This window comes from Thamnophis elegans, chromosome 1 (assembly GCF_009769535.1).
Source record: "Thamnophis elegans isolate rThaEle1 chromosome 1, rThaEle1.pri, whole genome shotgun sequence".
Taxonomy (NCBI): domain Eukaryota; kingdom Metazoa; phylum Chordata; class Lepidosauria; order Squamata; family Colubridae; genus Thamnophis; species Thamnophis elegans.
Genome location: NC_045541.1, coordinates 77,424,860 through 77,446,834, shown reverse-complemented (window position 1 = coordinate 77,446,834; position 21,975 = coordinate 77,424,860). Strand labels below are relative to the sequence as shown.

Here is a 21,975-nt window from a genome sequence, read left to right as displayed (position 1 = left end):
GCCCCAAGTCTCCCAAATGTATAGTCATAAAAACTTTAGAGCTGGGGTTGTGAGGAAAAGGCCAAATAAGCAAACAGCAGACAAGCATCATATTCAGATGAGGATAACATATATTTTCATATTATGAGCCATGGTGGCACAGTGGTGCAGACTAATTCTGCCAACAGTTCAATCCTAACTGGCTGAAGGTTGATTCAGCCTTCCATCCTTCTGAGGTCAGTAAAATGAGCACCCAGATTGTTAGGGGCAATATGCTGACATTGTAAACCAATCAGAGAGTGCTATGAAGCACTATGAAATGATATATAAATCTAAGTGCTATTGCTATATTCATCCACTGTTCTCAGTATTGACTGTGATTATAAATATACAAATATATAATCCCAAACCATCACAGGTAACTATACTGTAGATATCAATATTAAATAGCAAGCAAAAACAAAAAAAACTTAAAATAAGTTGGAGTCAGGTAGTTTTAGCTTGCCAAGCAAATGCTACAATGGTTTCTCTAGCTTCAGCAAATATTAAACCTAGACCCGTGGGGCTATTTTTCTTTAGTTTATTGAAAGGAACAAGTGATATATAAATAAGTATTATTTTGAATCATAGTCCTCTTCTGCACTATGCATCTTCCTTGTGAGACTTCCACCCTCATCTCCCATGGGAAATAGAAGGAAGCTGAATTTCTTGATATAAAATCCTTCTTCTTCTTCAGAACATCCTCTTCATAATTCTGATATTGCTGACTCTTAAAGAAAATCAAAATAGATTTCCTGTTCTTCAAAAGAAACGATAACCTCTGAAGGATGAGCTGGATCCTGTCAGAGACCTAATCAATTACAGTACTATATAGCAAGAAATTCATAAAAGCATCAGAGAACATTACTATAGTGAGAGTGTGCTATATAAAGTTCAAAAAAACTTCATTTCTTTTAAAATTCTGCTAATCCAGAGGGTAATCAACACTACTGTAGTCAAAAACACAAGTATCAAATCATAAATCTGTACCTCAGAGGAGTGCTTTAGAATCATTTGATTTTTAGAACATAATAAAACTGGTGTTTTGATTTATCTTTTTTTTTCATTTCCCTGGTCCTGCTGCCACAAATACTATGCAATTATCAAAGCTGGCAAATGAAGTTCTCAGGTTTTTAACAGGGTACTCAAGGTTATACCAAATATATCACTGGAAAAGTCTCCATTCAGGACAATACTAGCAGTAAAGAAAACATCCTCTCCACTTCTTCCCCTAACAAAAAGATTTTTTTTAAATGCAATGCCCCCCAAAAGTAACATTCTAAATAAAAGGGGCTCAGCAAATTAGGAACAATGACAAAGTCAGTTCACATGAAGGTGTTCAGAATTCAAGGGAGAGGAGAAAGAAGGGAGAAGGGAAGAGAGAAGAGGAAGGAAAGAGACAAGAGGAGGAGAGAGACAAGAGGGAGGAGGGATTGCAGTCTATTTGTAAACAGATTGTCCAAAACAGTCTATTACTGATGGAAGAGAAATAAATCTAGCCTAGGTTTTCACAATTACAATAATACAAATTGTTTTCACTATTCTTCTCCTTGGAAAGTGATTCATTGTTTATGTAATTCTAATAGATTTATCCAAAAATCAAGCATTTGGGGAAACAAAATGAAAAATTCTCTAAATGGGCTCTAAATTTAGTGCAATGTTGTGCCAGGGAATATCTGTAACGTTATTAATACTGATGAATTTTCAAATTTCAGTCCAGACTGAAATAGCATTGGAAACTTGGCTAGTTTCAAATAAGAATGCTCCATGGAGAAAAGATTGCTAGATCTCCTGAAGCTAGAAGCTGATGTAACCTTTTAAATTGTAAGAAACATAAAGGAAAAATTTAAGGTTAGTACAGTGGACTCCCCAAGTAACAAATTATTAGGTAGGAAGCTTCAAAAAAGCTGACAGGTAGTTGCCACAAATTCTGTGTGGTTCTTTATTTTTACCAAAATCCTCAAATTTCTCCATCTTACACAATGGACATTTTAAAAAGTCTGAAAACAGAAAAGTAAAACTGACAGATTCATCTGTATGTAACAGATAAAGATACACCATAGGCATACAGATATACTGTATATGGGGGAAAGCAATAGGAAATTTTTTTTAAAAAAAGGGAACAACAGGTGGAGGACTCTGGGAAACACCTATTCAGGCTAACATAGGCAAACTGCACTTGGAAGAGTCAAAGAGAAAAGTTTTGTGCTGGGTAGAATTACGGGTGATGTGTTGTCTTCTCAAGTATTTTGTTTGCGTGTTTCTCTCTGCATGTATGTATGTTGACTTCAAATCACTGTTGACATCTGATGACTGCCTGCAAAGGAGTTCAAGGCAACATGGACATTACTTTCTCTTCTTAGTCTTCTTCTGCACAGCAAGGACTTTGTGAGGCATTGGGTGGAGAGAGAATGACCAAACCAAAATTATTCAGCGGGCTTCAATGACAGAGAGTGGACAAAAACCTGTATTCCTCCCCTCCTAGCCCAACACCTTAACTAATTGGACTTATTAACACTTTTCATCTATAACAGCAACATATGAAGACCGGAGCTTTCATAGTACTTTGTACCTGAGCCTGAAGAATTTGCCCCAAATGGAATAAAGTACATCTTGCAGAAACAAAAGTAACAACAATGACAAACTTACATTCTCCTCTTTGAATGTACTTTCATTACATTCATACCAGTGGTGGGTTGCAAATATTTTCACTACCAGTTTGGGCACACTTCTGTGCATGCTGGCGCACTTCCATGCATGCTTGTGCACTTGCACAAAGCTTCTGCACATGTGCAGAAGCATCTAGGTGGGTGGGCGGGGCCTCCTGCTGCCGCTACTACCAGTTCGGCCGAACCAGGCTAAACCAGGAACCCACCTATGATTCATACATACTTTCAGGAGTCAGCAAATTCAAAAGGGCAAGGAGCCACAATTCAGTGTTTCAAAGGTCTAGAAATAAATTACCAAAGGAGTATTTAAAATTAGGTGGTTCTTGTCCACATGTCTTTGTATCTGCATGATGTTTAGAGAGGTTTATAAGAATAGAAATTGGAATGAAAGCCAGGTTCCTTCCTTTTTGTTTGTTTGTTTAATCCCTATAGTCCTCATGTCACCAAATCTGAATCATTTTGTACATAATATTTGGATGTCAAATATGGGACTGAAATTTTATTATTATTTCAAGGGTTTTTACTTTAGCTGAAAATGATTCCAAAATTCCATATAAACGCCACTGAATGTTCATAATCGAAGAGAGACAATTCAAATGGAAAAAAGGATAAAGAAGGAAGAGAAAAACAAGCGAAACTCAGGCATGGATTTTTATATTTAAAAGGTCTTATACAAGGAAATGGATACAGCTTAGAAAGGTTAAGATAGAATAGAATAACAGAGTTGGAAGGGACCTTGGAGGTCTTCTAATCCCGCCCCCTGCTTAGGCAGGAAACCCTACACCACTTCAAAAAAATGGTTATCCAATATCTTCTTTAAAATTTCCAGTGTTGGAGCATTCACAGCTTCTGGAGGCAAGTTGTTCCACTGATTAAGTGTTCTAATTGTCAAGAAATTTCTCCTTAGTTCTAAGTTGCTTCTCTTCTTGATGTCTCAGACTCTCCCTCTGTTATCCCTCCAAAGCAATGTTTTCTTCCTGGTACAGCCTTAATCTAAAGGTAGTCCTCAATTTACAAGCATTTCATTTAGTGACCATTCGAAATTACAATGGCACTGAAAAAAGCGAATTATGACCATTTTTCAGAGTTACGACTTTTGAAGCAACCCCATGATCATGTTATAGAAATTCAAATACTTGGCATTACTTATGATCATTGCTGTGTCCTAAAGTCGTGTTATCATCTTTTGTAACCTTTTGACAAACAAAGTCAATGGGAAAGCCAGATTCACTTAACAACCAGGTTACTAACTTATCAACTGTAGTGATTCACTTAACAACTATTCACTTAACAACTATGGCAAAAAAGTTGTAAAATGGGGCAAAACTCACTTAATAAATATTTCACTCAACAACAAAAAGTTTGGGCTCAATGGTAGTTTCAAGTCGACTATCTCTATATGAGTTTTCATTGTATACACAGATTATCAGATCAAAGTCATCCATTGAAAAAGCTTTGCCAGCATGGATTTTAAAGAGAAAAATCAGGATGGATAGGATAGTTTATTTGGCCAAGTGTGATTAGACATACAAGGAATTTCTCTCCAGAGTATATGCTTTTCTATTCTAAGAATCATAATTGAGATTCTGTTTTAATCAAAAGGACATAGGCATCATACTACCAAATAGAGGTTTTCATTGATATACCACTATACCATTCCAATTATAGTTACCAACAAATGTTAGTTTTTAAAAAAGAGACTATTATGTAACTCTTCAGTGGAATAAGCAGAATCTTAGTTGGTGGAATTCAATTGATCTATACCTCAAAATACCTGCTTCAAATGCAGGTTGGATCTGATACAAACACGTCCTTTGCCTTTACACAGTAGTTCACCTCCATACATAGGTAGGTTTATTCCTCCCACAAAGATAGATAAATAATTACCCCATTCCAACTAACCTCCTTGCCCTCTCCCCTCCAAATACAAGGGGACACGGCAATAAGCCCAATTGTTTTTCTAAAGGTTTTCATAAAATTAAGGTCGGGTCCTCAAAAAACAATCAACTTAAAAATATATCTTATTTTTGCAAATGCCACAACAGCATTTTTCACAGGCAGTTGCTTATGCATAGAGTTTGCTTCCACAGACTGTACGCTAACAAAATATGGGAAAATATGAATAAAGGATGTCCTGTTTATAGCAAGCAGTATTTACACCGGCATAGGTAATTAGATTGCTATTTTAAGCACTCTTTCTGGAGCAAGCTTTTATTTAACTGATATGCTTATCAATCACATATCAGAGAAGTTTGCAGCATTAAAAAAGTGCAACTTGGAAAAGCAATAAGTTAAAACAATACCTGTCAAAAAAGAACAATATTCATTAAAAGATGGGAGGAAGCCAAAGAAAACAACACTGAGCCATTCAACAAATCCCTAGCAAAGAGCATTTAAATGGTGAAATGTAAAAGCCCTGCAATCCCACCATATTCCCATGAGTATGATGCCTTACCAACCTTGACATATGCAGCAGGACCCACCTCAATGTTCTTAGGGAATGACCAGGTGGGTAACAGTGGCCTGCAAAGCATCCTTATCCCGAATTGTATTAGCTCTTGTCTTTTTTTTTTTTAAAAAAAAATGCTTTTTAATCTATAAGGAAAAAAACCAATAACTGAGTAGAATAATAAACAATAAAAACAAACAAGAGAAAATGATCATACTTTTTTTTACAAAAAAGAATCAAAAATCTAAAGTTAGTATATATTAATTTAACTCTACTCTAGCATCACTTTCTTGCATAAATTATACCTTGACTGAACAGAATTGCAGTGTTCAGTTATCCTAAATTGCTCAAGATTCGAATGACATGGGAAAAACGTTGAACTTGGCTCAGGATTTATCAGGCAGTCAATGCAAATGCTTCAGTGCAGTATAACTAGCCACCCACCAGGCTATTGTCTTGTGGGATAAGCAACAGTATGCAAAGAAAGAAATAAAACAACAATGTAAATTAAAGGCATCAAATAAGAAAAGAAAACAGTTCAAGCTCTTTACAGCAGGATACTGTCAATCAAACTATGACAGGAACCGCCAGCCTGCTTTTATAGGGAGTTCATTAAGGCAGTCTTTCTTTTAAATTTGGAATCTCTTCTTTTGGAGCTTTCTGGGCCTTCTGCTACCCAGACTAGTCTGCTGCTTACTAAGGAAGAACCTAATGAACTCTCCCACCTGTTAATTGGTGGGTGAGGTGGTGATGTTTGGGGATTGTCATGTGTGTTGAGCCTGGTCTTTGGGTGTCATAAGAATTTCATTGTATGTATATGCTGTGTACAATGACAATACAGTTTATATTTACAGTATATTTAATTGTTTATATCCTCCCTTTTCTTTCTCAACTTCCTTGTAATCTCTCACAATACAACTAAATTCAGGCTATTCCAATCCCATTCACTCTACATCTTCATACCTTTCTATTCCACGCAAACCATTTCTGCTTCCACTATGTCGGTACACTGATCATGTATTATCTTTTGTTCTTTATTTTCTCTTTTCAAAAGATTTTACCATTTTTTTCTAACCAAGCTTTCTTAGTTTTCTCCATCCTCTCAGAACCATTTATTACTTTTTCATAAAGAGGCATGTCGATTGGATGATTCTTGTCAAAACGATTAAGTGCCCTGTGTTGCATTGCAAGTTCTGCTCACGTCTTATGCGTGTCGCAAAGGTGCATTTCAAGAGGCAACTGGACTTTCAGGGTTTTTTTTGAAGACATTTCGCTTCTCATCCAACAAGCTTCTTCAGCTCTGAGTGGATGGTGGGGAATGGAAGAGCTGAAGAAGCTTCTTGGATGAGAAGTGAAACGTCTTCAAAGAAAAACCAGAGAATCCAGTTGCCTCTTGAAAAAGCACCTTTGGGACAACCATGACCTGGATGACTGAGAATCTCCATAGACATTCTTATGCATGTGCACATAAGAAAACCTATGTTCACAAAAAGGGGGACTTTCAGAGGAAGAAATGTCAGACTAAAGTTGGTTCCACAAAAAGAAAACTTTCTCTGCAAAGAATAAACAGTGAGTAGATTGGCTCTTTGAAGCCTCGCCAGATAAAGGTGGGGGCAAGAGATCACCTTCAAGGGCTCCAAACAGTTGCTGCTTTGCAAGGAGAAGGTAAGAAAGCAGCCCCTGGCAGGTTTTGAACACTGCAAGATGATGGGAATTGCTATCTTGCTTGCAACCAAAGTCTGTGCCTTTTAAAGGATACTTAGTTCACAAACTTTCTTTTCTAATCATGTTCAGAAATTGCTTGTTAACTACTTTTGAGCTATTAGAGGCCTTTGGATTCAGTTTAAAATGCCAGGTGAGTTTTCCTTCAATCCTTAATGAAAGAAAAACTTAATCATACATTTGAGATTTTTTTTTTAAAAAAAAGAGATAAACAGCAAAAAGAGCTAAATACGTTTTTGACCCTGGGAAATTGTAAACAAATTAAAGGCCCAGATAAATTTGGAAAGTTTCAGACCTAATTATAAAGAATCCTTCCCATGAGAAATAATTTTTTTTAGACTTTGTTTTTTCTAAATCAAAAAAATGTAGAATAAATTTTCTTTTGCATATTCATACATTTCTCTGACTTGCATAAATCTGGTCCATTCCCAGGATAGAGTGGACTTCTGAACTTTTGCTCATTATTTCTCACTCTGAATTCTGTCAAACAACTTTCTAGCGTACCTTTCCAGAAAACTAATCCTTCTGTAAGTTTTGCATTCATTACTACCTTCCCTTTTATGGAGGAATAACAACAGTACAGGAAAGAAACAAATTCCATACTCATTCCATAAGCAACCAAACTTAGCTTCAATGATGCTATCTGCGATTTCAGCTTTGCCAATTTTCAGTGTTTTCATTCTTTAAATGAAAAATTAAATTCTTAGATTTTCATTGAACACTAAATTTAACAGCATTAATTTCCATTCTACTGTGAAGGATATTCTCACAAATGTCTTTAGAACATTCCTTCCAGTATTTAAAATATTTTTTCTTTATATACACATTAGGCGCTATCTTTCTCTCAGGCTCATTTTTGCAACATTCTTTCATATATATTTTTACAATTTCTTTCCAAGGTGCCTTTTTTCCTTACAATCTTTCACTTCATCATTCAATGAAGCATCCTTTTTCCAATTACCCATTAGCATCATTGCACAATATAATTCTTTAAATTCAATTCCAGGCAGCTTCTGTATGTTCTTTCCTCATTTCCTCATTCCATTAATTTAATTGGGAGATTAATACTAATACTTATTTATATAATATTTAATTTTTCTTTTCCTGCAAATGTTCTACTTTCACTCTCATTTCTTCCCCTTTTTTTTCTTTTCTTCCCTGTCCACTTGTTTACCAACATCTGCTTTTGACATTACCCAAAAAATAGTCTAATCTCACATTCACCTTTGTATCCTTTACTAATTCTCTTAATCTGTCATCATAAACAACCAATCAGCCACGCTTTTAGATTTATATTTATTCTTCTTTCCCATCTGTACATATGAATAGATTAATGCTTACACCACATGTTCAAAAGAGTCCTTTTCCTAAGCAAAAGCACAATAATCAATCTCTATTTTTTTCATTCTTGGTCTCTGAATGACCCAGTTACTTATTCTGCATTCTTATGTCTCATTCCTACATATTCATACTTGTCACTTAACAGAGTAATACACTGTGATAACAAAGTGGTGTTTTATAATTACCCTGTACCTTAGTCCAATGAAATAGTTGTCCCATATGTTTCTTCTCTCCTGCTACTAGGAGCAGCAGAACTACTATATCAAAGGACCCTTAACCAAACTCTCATGGAGAGTCCAGAAACTACAACCTGTATAACAGTATTAATAGCAATAGCAATAGCACTTAGATTTATATACTGCTTTACAGGGCTATAAAGCCCTCTCTAAGCAGTTTTCAGAATCAACATATTGCCCCCCCCCAACAATCTGGGTCCTCATTTTACCCACCTCGGAAGGATGAAAGGTTGAGTCAAACTTGAGCCTGGTGCAGGGACGTGCAGTCACTAGAGGAAGGGGAGGCGGGGCCTCACCAGTCTCCTCAGGAAAGGGAAAGAATTTTAAAGAATTTTTTAAAAATAATTAAAGCCAAGGTAGTTGCTACCAGATACCAAGTCACAGTGGCTTGGAGTCTGCTTAGTGTTAACTATAGGAGAAGGCGGGGCACTTTGCATTGCGGGAACCGCCAAGACCCGGGTCTGCAGCAAAGGCGCCAAGCTGCCCAGTAGAAAATGCCGGGCAGAGAAGAAATTGCTGCTGAAGAAACAGTTGCTGGCGGACCAGAGCAACCTCTCCAGAATCACCCTCGATGGAAACCACCCTCTCAAAATCATCCGTTGTGAAAAGCCCAGAAGTGACCCACAGGACTACGTTCGGAGTGCTGCCCTTTCCAAAAGCCCCACCGAAGCCCCAGCACTGTGTCCACTATAGAGCGGGACGCATCCTGCCTGTATGGCGGACACAGCGGCAGGGCTTCAGTGGGGCTTTTGGAAAGCCGTGCCAGGGCTTTGCCTCACCATCCATAAAGCTCACCGCACGTCACTGGCCTGGTGAGATTTGAAATGCCAAATTGCAGGCAGCTGGCAGCCAGCAGAAGTAGCCTGCAGTACTGCACTCTAACCACTGTGCCACTGAGGGTCATAAGTTAAAGGAGAAATCAAGCAAGATTAACAAAGGCAGGTCCTCCTCTCCTCCTTTCTGCAGGAGACATGGCTGATTCCAGTCCTAATCCAAGAACAAATATGGTATGGAATACAGTGTTGGTGTCCACGGAGAATACCACATGATCTTCCATTAAAATACCAACGACTGTTGTATTAACAGAAACATACTTAGAAATCACTGTCCCTTTCAGTAAATGTGAACATTTTTAGTATTTACCCTGATAATAGGATATTTGGGGTGCTCAATAATTTAGTCAACCATTTTGAGTATTTCCTGCTATGAATCTCCCTGGACCTATTTTTTTAACATTGTTTTTTTTTAAACAGGGAACATAAAGCAACACTTACGTAATACCTATTCTTGCTGCAAATCCTGTCCTTCCATCCAACTTCCTCATACAGTAAAAACATTTGCACTCTGAAATTGCCAGCTTATGTTCACATAATTATTTTCTCCTATATTCAAGCAACCCCTATCCGTCACAGAGAATAATAATGAAGAAATGTAAGGTATGACTTCTGCCACATTTTTTCCTAGACATAAGGTTCGCAGAGACTATATGAGAATATCTGTCTGTCCTCACTTAATTTACTCTTCCAACATTCACTTTTAAAAAGTCTACTCGCCTGTGGAAGGAAATAGCTCTGTGCACATGTCTTCACATTGGAGATTGAGAAATTTTTGAAAGAAGGTGAGATATGATTTTTTTTCACTCCAAGCCTTCAAATCTGTTGCCTTTAGTTTTCAAGAATGAAATCAATCAATTGGGCATCTTGAACTACAAAATTTTGACTTGCTTGTATTTTTCAAATATAAATAAAAATTATTTCCATAAATATCTCCTCAGCCTAGATTCATTGAAGTAAAGACAGGGAAATGGATTCTTCAATGTTCACTTCTGCCTCCTCACATAGGCCTTCAATGCATAATGAAGAAAATCCCCTTAGTTCAATACTCTATTTTAGTTTCACAATGTTTGTGTAGTTATTGCAAAGCAAAGTATGCCCTGAGTTTTAAACTTGCAACATTAAAATGACCCATTTTCTAGCTGCTTTAGCAGTTAGCTGGTATAAATCATTATTTGATATCATTATACCATCATTACTTTCCAGGGATAATATTTCATGCTACTATTTCAATAAAGAAGCATTTGCATTCTTATTTTCAGATTTTTATCACTGAGATTTGTACCCCAGAATATGCACATATATCACATTTTAGTGATCTTCCTTATAGGGAAGCACCCAAGAAGTCACTCAAATTCATCTGTGAGAGGGATCTAGGTGTTCTAGTGGACAACCACTTAAGTAGGAGCCGAGGTGGCGCAATGATTAGGGTGCAGTACTGCAAACCGCTTCAGCTGACTGTTATCTGCAGTTCAGCGGTTCTAATCTCACCAGCTCAAGGTTGACTCAGCCTTCCATCCTTCCGAGGTGGGTGAAATGAGGACCCAGACTGTGGGGGTGATATGCTGACTCTGTAAACTGCTTAGAGAGGGCTGAAAGCCCTATGAAGCAGTATATAAGTCTAACTGCTATTGCTATTGCTAAGTATGAGCAAACAGTATGTTGCAGCTGCCAAAAAAGCCAATGCAGTCTTAGCTTGCATCAACAAAGGGATAGTACCAAGATTACTTGAAGTGCTAATACCACTTTATACTGCTCTGGTCAGACTACAGTTTGAATACTGAATCCAATTTTGGTCACTATGACACAGAAAAGATGCTGAGATTCTCGAAAAGGTGCAGAAAAGAGCAACAAAGATGGATTAAAGGACTGGAAGGTAAACCTTATGTTGCAGGAACTAGCTATGTCTAGTCTAACAGAGGGAAGGACTAGGAATGACATGATAGCAGTCTTCCAATATTTGAGGGGCTGTCACAATGAAAAGCGGGTCGGTCTATTCTCCCTTCCGAGTCTGTTATTCTGTATTCTGTAAAATGGCCACTCTAAATCTGCGTATCTTTGAGAAACAACGAAATTCATTTGAAAACCCCTAGCTCATCAACACCACAGGCATTTCTCCTATAGTTTGAGTAGCCCAATGGAATCTATGATGAGATGTAAGTTTTCCATTCAAGTAAAAGCAGAGGTGCATAGGACATGGTGTTTCTCTCATTTATTTAACTCTAAGGAGTGATTTCAGAGGATTTAAGTGATGCTTCTCTATCACCACCAAGTGGTTATGTGCAGATGGGCGCCCCTGAGTCCACCCAAGAGAGAATCCTTCATCCATCCCACAGTCAGTAAGTTATTGGTTTTAGGATTAAACTCCCCCCTACAGTTAAGCACAGGCTGGATTGCCTCATTTTTAGAGGCTTTTCCTGTCCCAGAGATTAAGGGGATTGACCCTGACATATCAACACAAATCCTAATAAGGGCAGCAGACTGGCATGCCATCTTAAATGACGCCCAAAAACAAAATCCCCCAACAATCCCCTATTTATTCCGCTTTCTCTACAGAGGAAAAAAAATAATATAGGCCAGAGAAGCTGCACTGATTAATACACGGTGAGATTTACATACTGTTCAATCCCACACATATTTCTTACAGTTGCACAAAGGACTACGCAGAAACATTCTTTGATCAAACCCAAATGCCAGGTAAATAAAGAAGAATACATTATTGGAAACAAGGTCAATATTGCAAATTTATCTAATCTGATTTGACATGGGATGAACCAGGATCCTCCAAGACAGGGGTCCCCAACCAGGCCACAGCATGCCAGAAACTGGGCCATGGGAACAAGCAAAGCCCCATCCATGAGACGCAAGCAGAACATGAAACCACACCCCCTCTGGTTCGCAGAAAAACCTTTCTCCATGGAACTGGTTTCTGATGCCCGAAAGGTTGGGGGCTGCTGCTCCAAGAGATGGTAGGACAGCTGGTTTCTGGCAGTTAAAAAAACCTGGGCTACATTTTTATATCACACTGACCCAAAATGCTTGTTTCCTATTTGTCTGTTTATGTAAATTTCAGTTAGAAACAGAATCTTCCCTAGAGGCAGAAGACATCCATAATCTCGTGCAGCAGAGGTGGCATTAAGCCAGTTCTGACAGGTTCTGGAAAACCGGTAGTAAAAATTTTGAGTAGTTTGGAGAACCAGCAAATAGGCTGGCCCTGCCCCCACTGCCTCCCAGCCTCCCAGCTCATCTTCTTTTGAGAACAGAGCTGAAAGCAGGTTGGTGGGGTGGGAGGGAATGGGGATTTTACAATATTCTTCCCCTGCCATGCCCACACAGCTATGCCTCGCTCACAAAGCCACGCCCACAGAACTGGTAGTAAAAAAATTGAATCCCACCACTGCCATGCAGACATGTACTGCATAATATTTACATACAAATTTTTGCACCACATCTTTCTTGTGCCGTAAGAAAGTACTCCACAAGAGTACTTTCTAAGTATTACTTCAGAAAGTAGGGTTGAAACAATATTAACCAGCACTGCCAAATATTGACTTCATTACAGCAAGCTGGATACTAATCCTAGTTCTTACCCAGAAAAATAAAAAGCTAGAAATAAAGCTTAAAAATCTTCCCTGACATTATTTCATTTTTAAATAGAATTTATGCTGTAGAGTGACAAATGTTGGGAAACTATCTTTTTGGATGCATTGATTGATGGACAGATTAACCGGTACATTATTATGTACAAACTTCAAATTTTGATTCCTTTACCAAAAAGCAAATGTTCATTGTTTTGTTATTGTAATATACTTTGTAGTTTTCTCCAAAGCACCTGAAGGCATGACAAGAAGCAAAGGATGGAAACTAATCAAGGAGAGAAGCAAGCTGGAATTAAGGCGAAACTTCCTGACAGTTACAATAATTAATCAGTGGAATGATTTGCCTCAAAAAGTTGTGGGTGCTGCAACACTGGAAGTTTTTAAGAGGAGATTGGACAACCATTTGTCTGAAATAGTATAAAGTTTCCTGCCTGAGCAGGGGGTTGGACTAGAAGACCTCCAAGGTCCTTCCAACTCTCTCATTCTGTTTTTCTGTCAGTATCGCTCAAAATATGTTCTCTAAATATTTAATCTATTTCATCAGATTTAGAAACATGGTGCTACTAATCAGTGTCTACAATTCATATATGTTTGCTGAATTATATAATTAAGGCTGTTATATCTCTATCTCTCTATTTATTGCTTGGAAACCAGAAAAATAGCAGTTTTATCCCCTATTTCACAATTTGTACTGCTTAACATTTTGTCAGTTCCATGTGGCTAATGTATATTGTATACAAATATACTAATGGAGTGAAATACTATTTGCTCAATCAACGGAAGTTAAAAGAGAGAGAAAGGGGGATGAAGGAATACATTTACATTAAGCTAAAGTGGATTTTGAAAACAGTTTGAGTCTTTTCTCTCTATAGTACCTCAGTGGTACTCAACCCTTATTGGGGCAAGAGTAAGAGATCCCTTCATTGTCCTACCTTTCTTCTCCCACGTTGTGTTTCTGCAGAATGGGAAACAGCTTTATAAATTATGGCCTGGGGTCAAGAAGACCAGAATTTTGAAGAAAGAGGATAACAGTGGGTATGCCGCGTTCTTTCAGAGATGTGGTAAATAACTAATGAAGAATGGTGAGCAGTGATTGTTCACCTACCACAACCCTGATGAAGACAGCAAGTCGCTCTGTACAAGATCAAGAGAAATGGCACAGAAAAACATGGAAAAGCCCCTTTTGGTTTTTTTTTTTAGTAATTCAATTCAATACACACTACAGCGGTGGTCCCCAATCTTTGTGGCCTGGCAGCCTTGATGGGGGAGGGAATTGGGGCATGTGAGTGGTGGGCTGGCATGCATATATGTACTTGCCGGTCTGCTGCTTGCATGGCCCAGTTCCATATAGGTCATGGCCTGGGTTTGGGGACCCTTGCACTACAGAGTAGCAACATTGCTTTGCTTATAAAATTAAACACTAAACAGATAAAGACTGCCAAACCTGCTTGGCATCTTAAATAAACATTGAGCTTTTATGACACATTTTAAAATAACTTTACATGTACAAACAGTGAGATGAAAACAATCACATTAAACATATCCTAAGACTGGACCAATTTGTATTCATTTTCAATCATTGTAGGCTGTTGTCCTATGGGAACCTGCCTTGGAAAGACTACTTAACTCAAAAAGCAATATGTTTTACAGCATGTAGAGCTGTTGTAAAAAAAAAAAAAAAAACGACACAGTACATTCTAACATCTCTTAGGTAGCCACAGCAATATCCGCAGTTTGTTGAATCTCAGCCATAACCTGTAAGAAGTCTCTCTGGTGGAAATTTGGCATGCATTAATATAGCACTACTATGACAATAGAATTGATATAAATTATATATTTCACAAGATGTTCCAAGGTATAAGTAGCACTCAAAGTAAAACATGCTCATCCAGTCTAGGATAAGTACCACTAGTAACTTAAAATACCAAAAGAATCATTGATACAATTATAGCTGACCCTACCCTTGTGGAAATTGATAGGATTTTAAATGGAAAAGCTTATAAGAGCAGATAACACAGACTTGAAGTCTCCAGTGTGATATCCTAGTGGTGCCCATATGCCTGCAGATGGCTCCCATAGTCTTTTATTCTCCTCCTCAAAAAATTTCTATTTCATTTGTTGTTGTTTTTAAATGAGAAAGTGGTATTCTGCTAAATCTTATTTTCCAGCATCCTCTCTGTTTCAAAGACTGCTGCTAGGTCCCCAGTGAACAATGGATAAAACGGAGCCTAATCACTTGTTTGGAAGTGTGCCCACCAGCGGTGGGATTCAACATTTTTTACTACCGGTTCTGTAGGCATGACTTGGTGGGCATGGCAGGGGAAGGATACTGTAAAATCTCCATTCCCTCCCCACTCCAGAAGAAGGTTACTGTAAAATCCCCATTTCCTCCCAATCAGCTGGGACTCGGGAGGCAGAGAATAGGGCCAATCAGAAGTGATATTTATCGGTTCCCCAAACTACTCAAAATTTCCGCTACCGGTTCTCCAGAACTGGTCAGAACCTGCTGAATACCACCTCTGGTACCCACCGGCCCAGTAGAAGGACAAAGCAAGGTGAGTAGGAAAAAGTTTAATGGGTTAGTCAGCAACATTCCTGTAAATCAGTGCTTTTAAATGACATCTGTGAGATAGTAAGACCATCACAACAGTCATTTGAGAAAAACACCCATGGTATGTTCTCAAATTTCCAAATAGGTCCACTATTCTCCAGCCTTCTGGTGTCAGACATACTACTGAAACAATTCATGTTTATCACTGCCTTTGTTTCCATTTAAGTACCTCTACTGAAAACTATCAGTGCAACATTACTTATGTTTTTGCCTATGTACTGCTAACAACAGACTGGGTTAGCGATTTCAATTGGTGCTAAAATGGAAGAACCAAGCATTCTTGAACTGGCAGCCTTCTGATTTGCAGAAAGGTTTGGACTGTAACCTTCCATTGCAACCTTCCCCAACCTGCTGTAACTCCCAGATTTTCTAGCAGAGGCCTGTTCTAGTCAATCTGACAGAATTATTGCTAGGTTTTAAGGTTTGATAGCCTCTTTGAAATACTTTCTGACTGAATGATAGGCTGCAAGTCTGTAGTATAATGACATCTTTGCAAGGAGCTATCTCTGTGTTACGGAGTAAGGGAAAAGTATCAGTATTCTATTCCCCAGGTACAACATGAGTGAATCTCCAGGCACATATTGGTCTTCCATTAACTACAGTGACATTTTATACTTCCAGGCGGGCTTGGTTCTGTATCTAAATGCACAACTGGGGTGTTGGCCTTATCTCACTTGTCTGGCTATCTTTCTAAGTGTTGCATCTTACTACACTTTCCTTAATTTTCTGACTGCCAACCATCTCCTATAGCATATTTCTTCCCAACTTTGACCAGCAAAGATCTACTTTGGGGTTATTCTTGGCAAGAACTGTTAATCTTCTAGCCAACACTTACTGGAGATTGCTACCATTACTCTATCTGTATTTTAACTACACATAATCCACTATATGAAATGTGAATGTCCCCAAACTGATAAGAATTGCAGTACTACATTTTATTTCAAAGAAACCAAACCTTTGAGTGTTGACTTGAAGACTCACTACTTCCACACTCCAAATCTTCTTTACATGACAAGCAAGTTTTATACATTCAATCACATGCCTATGCCATACCCCTCCCTAACAAAACAATTTGCCCTGCCATTGTCAATGTTGACCTGAAATATACAACAAAGTTTATGCTATGTTTTGTCTTGATTTCTCCAGAAAAATCCAAAGCATTGCTATATGAAGCATCACCACATAATAAGCAAAAACTAGAATCTGAAAGTAGAGTGTTCCCTGATGATATGAACTGTTCATATTGTATGGTTTTGCAGAAAAGGCCCAGTTTTGCAGAAAACAGTTACAGAATATTTTAAAAGAAAAGCAGATCGCCCAGCTATATATGACAGTTTTTGTGTGAAACCCATGCTGATGTCTGAAGTGTATATTGGGTATATTCTCAGCAACCATCAATCCAAAATACTGTTCTGGGCATATGTACATGTATGTATGTATGTATGTATGTCCCAATGTATTCTGCTTTCAATCATCTTTTATGTCTCTGTTACTTTCCTGCACCACATTTCCTTCTGGATAGTTGACATTTCTTAAAACATAATCCATATGAATGTCATTGCCCATCTCCTAACACGTCCAGAAAGTCATTAACCCAACACTAACCAGTTATGATGCAAAACCATTTTCCATCATAACTGGTTAGAAATGTTTGATTTTAGGCAACCTGTCTTGGATCAAAACATAATTGAGCTAAGTATTGAGCTGTAATCAGATTGGCATAATTCAAACAAAATGTCCATTCCATCACCTTGCATTTATCCTTGAGTCCAGCTGCATGAATTCATTCCCCCCCATTTCCAAAATATAAGGACGGACGGACGGACACACACACACACACACACACACACACACACACCTCTCAATCCCTACTGGTACATGCTTCAGGCTTTGCAAAGTGTTCCATGGCATATGGATGAAGTTGTTGTTTTCAAAATTAGAGGGAAATAAATGTGTGCCTTTGCAATGAAAACATTGGAACTAGGCCAACTTATACAAATGGTCACTCCTGAATAGAGTTAGTGACCTAGGTAGAGCAAGATATAGAAATGGAAGTTCTACTGTCTTCCTACATGACAAGTCCTGGCTGTTCCAGCAGGCTGGTGGGGGGGGGCTGAGAAGCATTTACCTCCACGGAAATTGTGAATGTTGGTTTTGTTTTTAATATGTTGTCTTTGTCCCGTTTTCCCCCTTTCCCTTGTCTTTTGTGAGCCGCCCGGAGTCCTCCGGGAGTGGGCGGCATACAAGACAAATAAATAAATAAATAAATAAATAAATAAATAAATAAATAAATAAATAAATAAATAAATAAATAAATAAATAAATAAATAAATAAACTAGGTACAAAAGTGCAGGTGGGCTTAAAATACTTTTCATTTTGAGTGAATAAGAGATGCATGGCGAGCATTAGTGAGTACATAGTATTATGAGGATATGGTAATATTGCTAGATTCTCCTAATGTGTAGGTCACTTTGGCGTATTCTTTTGTTTACAGTCCAAAACAAAAAATACATACAGAGTTGTTTCCCAAGATGGGGGGGGGGGTTTATAGAAATCAATGAATCAATCAAATAAATAAATAAAATAATATACCATAGCTAGAGCTGCCCAGAGTTGTACTTGGCAACATAGGAAGCATATAAACTTAATACTTAGGATTGGGTGGATGGATGGATGGTTGGATAGGTAAATGATAGATTGGGGGGGGGGGGGGATGGAGAACTGAAACAGTTAGTAGTGCAAATAAAAGCACCAAACCACCTTCTATAAGCCATAGGTATTAATACTGTTGAAAATTTGCAGCTTTGTGTGGAGATATCTAGGAATTGATCACATCCAAGGAGAACTGTATCTTCGGGCACATAAGAACAATTACATTTTCCCAACAGCTGCTAATAACAAATCTATTCACCATTGGGTGTACAATGGGCTCTTCAGCTGTACTTGTGACACATATTTAATCTCCATTTCACAACATAAACATTTTTTGTTGTCATTTTAATGGGTAATGCAGCATCTCTGAGCCAGCGAGAAAAGTCTCCTGTGTGGAACATATAAAATGTTTTTTAAAATTATCTAGGAATACTCCTTCCTGGAAGAGAAAGCATTTGCACTGTAGTGGAGATGGAAGCTCTGAACTGAGCTTGCCCTAGATTCTTAAACGTCGTTCAAACTACCAAAACATAAATCAAGTCCCTAAAAAAAGATAAAAAATTAAATATTGAAAAAAAAATACATTATATTCAAATATGGATTAGTATCAACAGATAAATTCTTGTATGTTCCCTGATCTAACCTTGAGACACGGGCACCTTATCACACCACAGGCACCTTTCTGCCCAAGAGTTTGAGAAAAAGAAGAAACATCAAAGAGCTACAACTCTCGTCTTCGTTTTCAAGAAATACTACTATAGCATATCTTGAATTGGTTAAATTAAAAGGAAAACCTTTGCAGCATTCCCGCTGTAAGTCTGCATTGCAAGCCGTAAAAAGCATGCCTTCTCTGCAGTGCAGGATGCATTGAAGAATTTCAGAGAATATCCCTTAAGTCTTTTCCTGGGCATTATTTTCAAAAGGAAGGCTATCTTCGTGTGTGTGTTTTTCTGCATATATTGTTCAATTGGTTGACTGAGCTCTCTGTTCAGTAAGAGATGGGGGAGAGATGGTGGATGAAAAGGTCAACAAACCTGATTCTCTGTCTTTTCAAGAAGCTTTGGGACAAACTGGGTACACACACTGGGACTCTAGCTGTGTCAGAGAATTGGGAGCTGGGAAACAGCCTGAGTGATGTTTTCTTTCGGCTTATTCACAGAGTTTCCTTGTGTTTCAAAAAAAATCTGTTAACAAGTGAATAAACACTGAGAAACACACACACACACACACACACACACATATACACACAGACCTTGAAACAAGAGAGGAAATGTATTGGGGGGGGGGGGAAGGTGGAGATTCTGGGTCAATCTGAGCCTGACCTTTTTAAAACAACCAGCAATTCCACCACATTCCCTCCATCCCAACAAGGCTCCAGCTGTTGTTGTTTTCTTGCCCCCCCTCCCCCCAATTTGTATTTGTATGTGGTTGAAATGTTTTGTTTGTGGGTTAGTTTTCCATGCAAATATCATAATAGGGCCTGTTTAGGCTCTGTCAGTTTCTCAAACTTAAAATTTTTATTCTTTAAATACTGAATAGGGTGATGAGAGGAATAGTATAAGAAGTCTTTAGCTTTGCTTCTTGAAAAGAAAAGAAAAACATTTGAAAGAGTGCTATACCTGCTCCAGTTGACTGCACCTTTTAATACCTTCTAAAGTAAAGTTGCCTTCTGTTATCTATTTTTCTACAAAAAATATGCTAGACAACTGTGTTAAGAATTCTATGGGCAAAATTAATTAATGTGCAATTAAATTAACAGCAATACAACTCCAGTTGCTTTAAAAAAATTAATGTATTAATCCTATAATGTGTTCAAACAGAAGCTGGAAAGCCATCTGTTTGGGATTATTAATTTGGATTTCAACATTGAGAAGGGGATTGGGCGGGATGGCCCCCTTCCAACTTTATGAATGTACAATTCATAGATAGACGATAGATGATAGATAGATAGATAGATAGATAGATAGATAGATAGATAGATAGATAGATAGATAGATAGATAGATAGATAGATAGATAGATAGATAGATAGATAGATAGATAGATAGATAGATAGATATAGAGAATTAGAGATAGAGATAGAGATATTTCAATCATCTGGTCAAGTCAATGTTTTTCCACCAACACATTGTTTCTGTACAGGAAATTGAATAAGTGGCACAGAAAGAAAGTCACTTTATAGTCAGGATTTTCAAATACTATTTGGAAATGAAGGAATATGACACCTTATCACAGGACTGGAAGTTACTTACCAGGATGTGCAGTTCACATTTTGCCCAGTAAGTCTACTCCTGTGCTGTAAAGTGTCTTCTTACTGCAGAAAACCAGGTACTAGCTTGCTAATCTCTCAAATTCCACCTGCAGTATCACTAATATTGATGACTCTATCAGACACAAGGGCACAGCTTATCTTCATATGCACAATGTACACATTGATTCAGATTATTCCTGGTCATCACCACAGAGTAGCATCAATTTGTGTCTTAGTATTTCAAGAATCATCTTTTAAAGAGACTATGCAAATCCGAGATTAGATACATGATCCCACACAGCAATTAACAACACATTTGAGACTTGAGCAGGGGCACAGATTCATATGGAACATGAAGTGCAATGAATTCCCAGCCTCAGGAACAGCATCTGGATATGCATGCATCTTAACAAGACTGATGAAGAACACAGAAAAACAGAACAAAACAGGGACCAATATTTTCTTGGTCCTCACTAACTCAAGCAACCTCAACAGGAAAAGCCAGGTTGGTTCTACCATTATGCAGAGCAAAGGGGCAAATGAAGTGGCAGGACTCTGGACTGTACCACTTCATACTAAGGATTGGGATTCTGTCTTTTAAAATGCTCCTTACCATAAAAAGCTCCTGGCATTCAAGAAGCAAGGACACCTGCCAATTTCTTGCTAATGTGTTGGCGTTCTCTATGAATGACTCTCTTTCTCTCTCACCGACAGAGCATTCAAAGGCATGAGGATCCACCCCCGCAGCCTCAAATGGTGTCACCCAAAATTGTGTCACTTCAGTCTACAACTTCGGCGTGCATGATGTATAATGCCTACAACCAGCTCCCATTGTCCCCATTACTTGCTGCCCAAAAGTTGGAGAGGCAAACTAGCCCCAGACTAGTTGAGACACCCAAGAGCTAAATAAACCCATGCACAGGTACATACTCACCCAGAAGAGCAAGTTGAAGACAAACATGAGGTACTTAATGCACTGCAGGCAGTTGTGAGCCATGCTGCACCTCTTCAGTTCTAGAAGAAAAATAAAGGAGAGATCCAAGTAAAAGACCACATACTTGTTCCCCTTGGGGGAGGTGTACTTAGCCTTGGTGGCCTTAGGACCCGGGTTGGTATGGAATCCAAAAAAAGAGTTACTTGCGGCTCCAAATTGGCCGCCGTACATGCTGCTGTAGCGACGGAAGGCGCCATTGGGAAAACTGTAATCCTTGCTGTCCACAGAAGGGCTCCTATGGTAAGTTGATTCATCGGTGCTAGATCTGCGCATGGTGACGTCAAAAGTGCTCCAGAGTTAGTATTGACAAGAATCTTTGCAGTTTTATTTTGTTGGGAAGGACAGGCTTTCCACAACTTCCTCAGTTGGCTCCCACCCACCCCCTAATGTTTTCTGCCAGCTGTTCTTTTGCCTGCCATGGTTCTGTCAAGGAGTCAAGTGAGTTGCAAAAGCAGCCCCTTGCCTAACGCTCAGCCAGGAGTTAGGAAACCCCTGGGCTTACTTGTGGAGAAATCTTTCCTGCGCAGAAAACATCTTCTTTGGTGCCACAGTCTTCCCCTCCCCACAGTCAAAAGGGGGGAGAAAGAGAGAGAGAGAGAG

The 21,975-nt window shown here is 38.4% G+C and overlaps 1 protein-coding gene across 1 annotated transcript in view; it reads right to left on the bottom strand.

Moving 5' to 3' along the window:
- TSPAN4 (tetraspanin 4) overlaps positions 1 to 21,648 on the bottom strand; it is a 278,058-nt gene extending 256,410 nt beyond the window's left edge. Inside the window, exon 1 of the mRNA XM_032218575.1 lies at positions 21,316 to 21,648. Within this exon, the coding sequence (XP_032074466.1) occupies positions 21,316 to 21,648 (333 nt within the window). The remainder of the gene's footprint in view (positions 1 to 21,315) is intronic.
- Positions 21,649 to 21,975: the final 327 nt, after the last annotated feature.